The sequence below is a fragment of the Onychomys torridus genome, chromosome 1 (genome assembly GCF_903995425.1).
Source record: "Onychomys torridus chromosome 1, mOncTor1.1, whole genome shotgun sequence".
NCBI lineage: Eukaryota > Metazoa > Chordata > Mammalia > Rodentia > Cricetidae > Onychomys > Onychomys torridus.
Genome location: NC_050443.1, coordinates 168,934,978 through 168,945,445, shown reverse-complemented (window position 1 = coordinate 168,945,445; position 10,468 = coordinate 168,934,978). Strand labels below are relative to the sequence as shown.

The 10,468-nt window shown below is 37.1% G+C and overlaps 1 protein-coding gene across 1 annotated transcript in view; it reads left to right on the top strand.

The window, feature by feature from the left end:
• Positions 1-3,745, top strand: part of Sorcs1 (sortilin related VPS10 domain containing receptor 1) — a 535,816-nt gene extending 532,071 nt beyond the window's left edge. The window contains exon 26 of the mRNA XM_036172192.1: positions 2,914-3,745. Within this exon, the coding sequence (XP_036028085.1) occupies positions 2,914-3,121 (208 nt within the window). The 3' untranslated portion in view covers positions 3,122-3,745. The remainder of the gene's footprint in view (positions 1-2,913) is intronic.
• The last annotated feature ends 6,723 nt before the right edge of the window (positions 3,746-10,468 follow it).

The window sequence follows — 10,468 nt, the reverse complement described above, 5'->3', positions numbered from 1 at the left end:
ATTTTCAGTCAGGTGGCTTGCCTACATAATGGAAATCTCATTAGATACATGTTGTTCCTCATATTGGGTCTACAAACACTAAACCATGCCTTGTCTTCCCAAAGGTCTATTGGGGTTAGGATATTGCTGCTAATTAGCCCAGTTTCAGAATGAGAATAAATATCCTGACTATTTTTAGCCTCCCTTTCACCTCAAAAATTAAGTGCTCTGATCCTTCATTCTTTTCCAGGCCAGAATGTATGCTGTTCTGTCTTATGGTGGGCCATTTCATGTGTCAGTCAGGGTGAAGTAAAAAAACAGAAAATGTCCATAGGTAATTCATACAGAAGTGATTAAACATGGGATTTGTTGCTTAATAACAAAAGCCAACTTGCCAACAAAGAACACATAAGCCTCAAGAGGAAGCCTTTGCAAACTGGAGGGACATGGGTATTTCAGAATCCTTGGGCCAGGACAACTAGGCTGAAGCTGAAGACACAGCACTACATCTGGCCAGAGGCTCATGCCATAGAGGAGACACAGCGAAGGCCAGTGATGCTGCCCAGGTAGAGGAGACTGGAAGAGATGGTCTTTTTTTTTTTTTTTTTTTTTTTTTTTTTTTTTTTTTTTTTTTTTTTTTTTTTTTTTACTCTTGCCCTTGTGAGCACTAGAGGCTATGAGATGCCATTTAATGAGACAGAAATTAGAAAAGAGAATGTGGAGAATGAATTCAAAAGAACAGACTAGAAAGTGAAACAATATCCCAAATCCTGTGTTCCTTTAGGCAAGGATTATTTTTGCTTATTCTTCACATTCCTTCAGCATCTAGCACTGGACATTGCCATTAGGGGGCACTAGATAAATGTTTGATGAAACTCAAACCTTGATTTTCAGCTTAGCATGTCAATAAGTCCATTTTATTTAGCCCTGATCTCTGAGGTGGCTTTATGGGGCAAGCCTAACCCAGCAAGCACCTCTAATTACATGTCCAATTGCTCTTTGTCAAGAATCAACACCTCCCTGCCCTTCTTCTTTGCTAGTGCTCAAACTGCTGTGTTCAAGGATCTATTCTTAGACATTAATTTAAGTAAAATAATTGCTGTTTAGATAAAAATGAAGGAAGGAAGAATGCTAGCTAGGAAGTAGAATAAAAATAAGAGCCCTAAATTTGGTTTCTGAATCATCAGTAATTTGTTTGCTTCTTTCCTAAAGAAATAATAAAATGGGCGTTTGAAAAATTCATATTTGAGACTGGTAAGGTAACTTTAGAGGGTAGAGATGTTTGTGCATAGCCTGGCAATGACCTGAACTCAATCCAGATCCCACAAGGTGGCAGAAGTGAACTGACTCCCAAGAGCAGTCATTTTACCTCTACATGTTCACTCCCATGTGCATGTACTTGCACACACACACACACACACACACACACACACACACACACACTTAATTAAAAAAGAAAAATGAATATTTAAAGAAAAATGCATGTTTGGATGTCTCTTTCATAATAAGAGAATTCAAAAATGATTCCAGGTGGGAAAACTGCAAGAAAATGGCTATTATAAATGTTGCACCCAATGATTAGAATCTGTGGTTTACAGAACATAGATATAAATTGATTTATATGTGTGTGTCAACATACCTATGTGATAACAGCAATAATACAACTGCTAGTAAGGCAGATATCTTATAGCTGCCTTCATAAAATATACATACTAGTAGGGAAAATTAAAGAAATCATATAATTCACTATAACATATATTGCTATTGTATATATCAGATAGTTTCAAGACACCAAGAGGTAAAAATAAACACAGTAGGCATTAGAGTGATAGGAGCAAGAGTAAGGGAGAGGGGAATTTGTCTTCAGAAGCAAAAATTTTTAGATGTCCAGGGAATGCTTCTCTTGGATCTGAAAGGCAGAAAAGCAACCATCTGTTTGGAGACAAAGTGCATTGCCCCAGTTTTCAAAGTTAGCCTTAGGACCACATCACCCAGAAATTAAAAAAAACATTGGGGATGCTTCTGAGCATATGGGAGAGTAGACTTCACATGCTCAAGAGGCAAGTGTGTTCCAAAAAATCACCACACTATACACTACAGCACAATAAAAAGTCCCCCAAATCACAGAGCATCACAAGGAAAGCCCAGCAAACACCTTCTCATACCTCAAGAGTCATATTTCTGGAAGTACAGAAAGATGTGAAACCTAATTAATAGGTATCAAACACATAAAATGGTAGGGACGACTGATGTTTTTGTTGTTTCATTTTACACAAAATAACACCAGTTGGTAGTTTAAAAGTAATTTGATCTGGCTTTGGTGCAGAGGCAGGAGGATCACCATTTAGTTGCCCTAGCTACTTAAGGATGCCATCCTAAAAGCAAAGCAAAGATGAAGTATTTGAATATAGTAGTAGAAGGAAGAAGTCCTCTCTGGCAGGAAAGAGGAAAGGTAAAAGAATAAGACAACCTTCATTTATCATCATTTCAGCCTGAGGCCCCTCAATAAGACTGGTAGCCTCACCCACTTCCCCACATCCAGAAGCAACACACAGTTCATAAATTTCCCAGGGACTCATATTTGACAACCTGATTCTGCTTCCAAGAATGTTGAACTTTTGTCAGACTCTGCCCTACAGAGCATTGTGTGAAGCCAACATTTGAGGTTCTCTATGACAAGACAGGTGAAGGGATTTTAAAGATAGACATACATTTCCAGATCATAAAAGCATCATGAATAACTATGGTATTTAAATATGTGAATATGTATGTGCCTGCTTAAAAATCGTGTGTGTGTGTGTGTGTGTGTGTGTGTGTGTATAAAACAGCTTTTATGCATAGAAAAAGACTTAATGAGTACATATAAACTATTTAAAGACATCGTAACAAAATTGTATTTAACATAGATGGTTTCCATTAAAATTATTTTTCTAGAGGCTGGAGAGATGGCTCAGCAGTTAAGAACAATGGCTGCTCTTGCAGAGGACCCGGGTTCAGTACTCAGCACCAACAAGGTGGCTCACAATCATCCGTATCTCAAGTTCCAAGAGATCCGACACTCTCTTCTGATCTCCACGGGCACCAGGAACACATGTGGTGCACAGATATACATCAAGTCAAAACACCCATACACATAAAATAGAAATAAAATTATTTTTCCCAAGCAAATGCATAAGAAAAATTCTGTGAGCTGTGAAGAGCTGAATTTAAAATGTCACAGGATGGAATAATAGTTTGAACAGAAACCACAGGGCGAGGAACCTCCTCAGTGGTAGAGCTCTTACTTGCCTAACATGCAGCGTCCTGGATTCAATCATCACTACTTGCCACAAATGTGAATATGTACACACATATAAATAAGGAGGACTGAATAAATATCTAAAAAATAATTGCCCTTTGTTATTTCCAATTTCTAAGACCATGGATGTTTTAGTTCCCTTCATCTTTGAAATGAACATGTAGTCCTCAAACATTTGAATGAAACCTACTTTAAATCAGGTATGAAAGAAATTATTATAAGGAACTCAATATGCCTATTAAACTATTAATATAATTGTAAACTGTATATAAAGGTCCCAGGAGCATCACAATTATTGAAGTGTGCAGTTATTCTCTTTAAGAACTAAAAATTAAACAACACTGAATGTCATTTTTATCAATTGAAATTCATATTGAGATTAAAACATTACTATTCTGTTTTTGTAACTATAATCCATGAACTTTCTGGATATATTTTATTAATTTTTAATTAAATTTTTAGGTTATCATGCAAAGTAATGAGTTTCACTTTGACATTTTCTTACATATATGTCCTTATTCTTTGCTATCATTTGTTTCCCCATTCACTATAATGAACTTTCAAAGTTTCAAAATACTTAAAAATGTAATGTTACTATCTATGTACACACATATATATACTTATTCATATAGAATGTGAATAACAAATTTTGCAGCATAATGGTGTGGTAAATAGATTAAATAAAATTTTATAGCATATAGGTAGATGTAAGTGCACACTTATACGTTATTTAGGTATATTCATACATATGTAAAAGTTAATTCATATGTTACATATGAAAGACAGTAACAGTGATCTGTTATGGGTCATAAACACACAGGAAGGTATGCTACAATGAGACCTAGACCTGTTGCTTACTCTGTTTTCTCTATCCAAACCAATGCATTTTGAAGACTGCCATTCTTCAATCACAATGATGAGCTCCAATGATAGGAAAAATGCAGGCAAAGTTATTTTGAGGTAGGATGTTGAAGTTGCTGCAGATGTCCTTCACTTCACCTTTCTTTGTCATCTTGTTGATTATCTAACCAGCCAGCTATTGCCTTTAGCCTGTTTCAGCATAAAAAGGATGCCAACACTACTTAATAATAGTACCAATGTGTTTATAGTACCTCCCATGTCTGAACAAGCATACAGACTCTACAAGTGGCTGGGACTGGCCTTGCCAAGTAAGTACTGAACAGTTAGGGGGAGGAAGTTCTCATTGGCTGGTGACAAGACACAGAGGTAGTACTGACAGTCCAGACAGAAGTGCATTTATTTATTAGTGGAAATCACAGATGCAAATGAAAGTGGGAATGTGTTAGAACACTAAGCTCTCTGCCAAAATACTATCAAGATTTTAATTCCCAGCACAGGACTTCTCGTTGACGTGAAAATAAAGAGATGAAACACAGATGTAGAAGGAAGAAATTGTGAATGGAGACTATAATAATGATAGTAAAGCAACTCTCATTTTTTCAAATTGTATATATCACTGTGTACTCATTATGTTATTTAATCATTGTGAGGACTCCAAAGAAGAGTGGTTGTTTTCTCTTGCATTAAGTGAAAGTGAAGGAAGCAGTGGGGACTTACTGTGATCATTGTTACATCAATAGAATCCCCAGAAGACCTGCTCCATCAGGGCTCAGCTGTGTGCTGGATTAAATGAGCTGCTCAAAACCATGCAAACCATTTTCCAACTTCTTCATGTGCCACATTTCATATGGCTCAAAAGGAGGGCAGATACAGTTGTCCTCAGCAATATGCCTGGCCAAGTTTCTGTCTGGAAGAGTGCCCAGAAAAGATTGAATTCACCCTTTTCCTCTTTGGATCATTGCTACTGTTGGAACCTTAATGGATCTTGCTAGGGACTATGGATACATATCCTCTCAGCATCCAGAGAAGAAGAGGTAGATGTAATCTCTCTCTCTCTCTCTCTCTCTCTCTCTCTCTCTCTCTCTCTCTCTCTCTCTCCTTTATTCCCTCCTTCCCCCCTCATCTCCTAAACTAGCAGCACAATGGGACTGGGTATAATTTTTCCCAAAGAAATAACCAAGAGAACTACTGAGAGACAAAGGGAAGATAACTTTTGTTTACTAATTTCTCGTAATTCAGAAGGCTATCTATTACATCATTCTTGAGTTCTACATGTGTTTATAAATTCACTACAAATATCATTTTTCCATTTCAATCCTCTTGAATTTATGTAAAAATAATCCAAAACATGTATGATGTGATTCAAGAAAATGCAAAGGGTTTGATAAAAACAGGGGCCAATGAGCCATCAGAAAGTAGAGCTAAAAGTGGTTGTCTGGAGGATACTTACCATGTGATAAAACAGAATATTTGATTAAATATGTACATATTGAGGTAGGTATGTTAATTTAATAATGAGGGACATAACACTAGAAACTTTAACCACACCTCAAATATCACACAATCTTTTCAAAATATGGCACAATATTTACACAAGGGAAAAAATTTTCATCCTTCTGAATGCAGCATCAAATTATTTGTCAGCCCTTGCTGTTGAGTTACACACATAAAGTGTTATTTCATTTGACCTACCTCTACATGAAACACAGGAGAAGTGGGCTATCTAAGCTCTCCAGGAAGAAAGCATTGGTCTTTGCTTCTGTCTTCAGGAAACAAGTGGATATACAGGAAGTGTGTTTCAAATAACAACAATAAACAATTTGACACCTAGCAGGACATACCACTTATCTAAAACACACACACACACACACACAGTCACTCACTCACTCACTCACTCACTCACTCACTCACTCACCTTTACTTGCTAGAAATGATTGCATTGGTCTGACATTCATGTTCATGCAGGAGGCTATTCTTTTATGACCACATTGCAGGGAAAGACTTTCCTTCCTCAGTTTTGCACATGGTGTAGAAAATTGCTCATAAGAACTCAGTATTAAGTCTTGTGGTTTTGTTGCAGGTGAAACACTTTTGATTGAGCATTTTCCTGTTTATTTGGCTTTGTTCTATTTTGTATTTGTTTAAATATATTTTATTTTTCTTTGAACATTTCATATTCAAAATATGTATTTTAATTATATCCAAACCTATATTTCCATATTTTCCCCCTCCAACTCCTTCCAGACTTCCTCCATTTGTCTTCCTCTTAACTTCATGTCTTTTAAATTTAACCACTGAGATTAGTTATTGCCATCCATATGTGCATGAGTGTAAGGACAATCATGGAAGCATGGGTAGTTTTCCAGGGATCACAACTCTAACTAAAAGTAGTATTTCCTCCCCAAGCAGCCATCAGCTGCCAATAGAACCTTCACTGGTGGTGGGGATGTGAGATCCCTTCTTTTCCACATGCTGAGATGTTAATTGGATTGAACTTGTACAGGTCCTGTGCAGATAGCCACAACTACTGTGAGTTTATGTGTGCAATGATGACCCTGTCATGTCCAGAAGATACTGTCTCACAGCAGTTCTTCCCAATATCTGGCTTTAGCAATCCTTGAATACTGGGGAGAAGGGTTGTAATATAGATGTCCCATTTTGTGTAAACCAATATGCCTTGCAAATAGGAAAAACCTAGTTTGAGATAGCTTGCTGTGTCATGGAGTATCTTGCACAGAAATGGGAAGAAATGAAGAAGACTATAAAAGAATGGTGAATTGGGATGGGCACAGCTGACATATTTTCTTAATTTAATATATTATACAGAAACTTTTCAAACACTTCTATTTTGCTAGAACAAATCCCAAAGGCAAAATATTTGTACAATCAATAATAACATCACAAGTCATGCTGGTAATGGCAATTCAGGTTGTGGTTGTTTAACTAAGGATGTCACTCATGGGATCATACATTTGAACACTTGGTCCCCAATTGATAGTGCTTTGGGGGAGGTGTAGGGGAGTGCTTTGCTGGAGGAGGTGTACCAATGAAGGCAGGCTTTGGGAGATAAAACACTCATGCCATTTTGAGTACACTCTCTGCTTTCTCCTTGTGGTTCAAGATGTATGCTCTCAGTTTCTGTCTCTAGCCACCAGCCACCACTGTGCCAGTATGGACTCATCTCTCTCTTGAACCATATGCCAAAACAAACTTCTATAAGTTGCCTGGGTCATGGTGTTGTATCTTCATAGCAACAGAAAAGTAATAAATACACAGATGGTTCTTAGGATTCCACACAAATTAATATTTACCTTTACAGGGCTTCTACTACAGGAACGACACTATCAGAAACAAATCATGATATCCTATTTACTGTTATGTTGGAGAGAATCTCAAAAGATTCCATTAAAATCAAGAACAATACAAGGCTGTCCATTCTCTCCATATCTATTCAATATAGTACTCTAAGTTCTAGCTAGACCAATAAGCCAGCAAAAGGAGATCAAGGGAATACAAATTGGAAAGGAAGAGGTCAAACTTTCCCTATTTGCAGTTGAAATAGTAGTAAACATAAGTGACACCAAAAACTCTACCAGGGAACTCCTACCGCTGATAAACAACTTCAGTAATGTGGCAGGATACAAGATTAACTAAAAAAAAAAAAACAACAAACAAACAAAAAAGAAACAATAGCCCTCCTCTATACAAATGATAAAAGGGCTGAGAAAGAAATCAGAGAAACATCACCCTTTAAAATAACCACAAATAATATAAAATACCTTGGGGTAACTCTAACTAAGCAAGTGAAAGACCTGTATGATAAGAACTTTAAGTCTCTGAAGAAAGAAATTGAAGAAGATAACAGAAAATGGAAAGATCACCCATGCTCAGAGATAGGCAGGATTACCATCGTAAAAATGGCAATCTTATCAAAAGCAATCTACAGATTCAATTCAATCCCTATCAAAATCCCAACACAATTCTTCACAGACCTGGAAAGAGCAATACTTAACTTCATATGGAAAAACAAAAACCCAGGAGAGCATGCCTTTCTTACACCACTTCCTTTGTGACAAGTGCATGGTAGCTTTAGGAGACAACATAGCAAATGTACTTGTAACTAACTCTGTTTTGTCTCGTAGCCAAACTTTTTATCATGTCTGAAGTCCTGTGTATTTTATATGGAAGCAAAACTGTTTTTTCTAGTCGAATATTCAGTAAGTAGTTTATAGGAGCAAAGCTAAAGTGTTGCCAACATTGATTATAAAACCTACAACAGTGGGCACACTTGAATTTCAGAATGGCTCCACCTGCCATGCACTCCTGGGAAACAGAGATAGGAAGCAACTTAGCAGAAGAACTTTCAGAGTTCATGGCACATTATTGTGAAGAATCAAACCTGCCAAATTTGTCTACTAGAATCATATCCTTGGAGAATTGTAGATTTTAACTGGACATTAACAATCATGTGTGTGTGTGTGTGTGTGTGTGTGTGTGTGTGTGTGTGTGTGTGTGTGTGTTGAAGATGTGTGAGTGTGTTCTTGGTCATGTGCATATTTATGAGCATCCACATGCCCAGGAATAAATGGATGGAAGACAGAGGTTGATGGCTGGCGTTTTCCTTTGTCACTTTTCATATTATTTTTTGAGATGGGAACTGAACCTGGGGCTCACCAATTGGCAGGGATTGAACATACACACAAAATGCTTGGAGCATTCTCTTAGACATCCCAATCTCTAAAACCATAAGCTTAATAGAAATCTTTCTTTATTAATTACACAATGTGAGGTAGTTTTCTATAACAATGAAAAAAATGATGGAAACACTTTCCTCAGAAAAGAAGTATAAAGAATAGCATTTAAGGGCTAGGTGTGGTGGTGAATGCCTTCAATCCAAGCATTTGGAGGCAGATGTAATCTCTCAGTTCAAGACCAGCATAGTTAACACAAAGTTCCAGGGTACCTAGGGACAGATATAAGAAAGATTAAGCCTTAAACCTAAAGAGAAGTAAGATACATAATGTAAAACATAAATCAAGAGCAAGTAGAAAAGAAGAAAGAAAAGAAGTATTACTTTTTTCTAGGCAAAATATACATAACACAGAGCAGTTTTATAAAGTGGAGGGGAATAGAAAGTTTTAAGACAAACATTGTGGTTGAGTAGAAGCCAGGGCAGTGAACCTTCCAACAAGGTGCTCCATAACCTGCATCTCTGAAGGAAAGAGCCCGCAAGTCATCAGAAGAGCTAGCCCCTCTCCTGTTGAAGCAAAGCAAAGTGACAGGAGTAGCCTCACCAGCAGAAATATCAGACTGCAGGAATCATATTCCTATTTCTATCATTGTGAAGTTATAGATAATGTCCTACTACCCTTTAAAATTTTTCCATGCTAACATTTCTTTAAGGATGATGATTGGAGATGGCGCTGAAAATAAAAGTCTCCATGATCACCATTAAAAAGCTCACTACATTTTTCTTTATGAACAAATAAAATCTCGGACACACTGAACATAACCTACAGAAAATAAAATCTTCCCTATTGGCTGAAACATCAACTACAGTGGAGTATTCCAGGCTGTGAAATGGAAGAGATGTGTTGGTAATATACTGTATAAAATGTTGAATACTTGACTGAAATGTTATGCCTTTTCTGAGTACAAAATTCAATTGTAGTTCCTCTGGAGAATTTTTGCATCTAGATGGAATGATCAAAACTTCATTGTCAGAATTCATTTTACAGCAGATATAAAATACACGTGTTATAGTAGTTATCTATTGCTGCTTTAAGCATTAAGCCAAAAATTTCCAGCTTTAAATAATAAGCACTTTTAAAATACAGTTTCTAAATGGGGAGAGTTCAAGAGTGAGGACAAGAAGCAGTCTGACTCAGGGTTCCTCATGAGACTGTATTTTAGCTGTCAACCATGATTACATCAATGCCATGGAATTCCCTAGAACCTTTATCCTCGCTTGGGCTACTAATCGATACTTACACACTTTTATGATGAGAGAAAGTGGATGGGGAGGTACCTTGGTGCTCTCAATGTCCAACCCTCTGAAGCTGCACACTTTGCTGTCACTTCTGCTCTTTCTGATTTATTACCCGGGGCTCTCCAAATCCAGCCTGCACTGAAATGTGAAGAAGGGCACATTGTACTCCACACCAGCAAGGGAGAAACAACACAGACATTGAAAACCTGAATTAAAATAGCCAGACATATTTACTTAGAGCCTTCTTCTATACTAGGAATAAAAACAGTGATAAAGGATATTAACTGCTCTTCTAGAGACCCAGATTTTGCTTCCCAGCATCCATCACTCACTACTCCAGC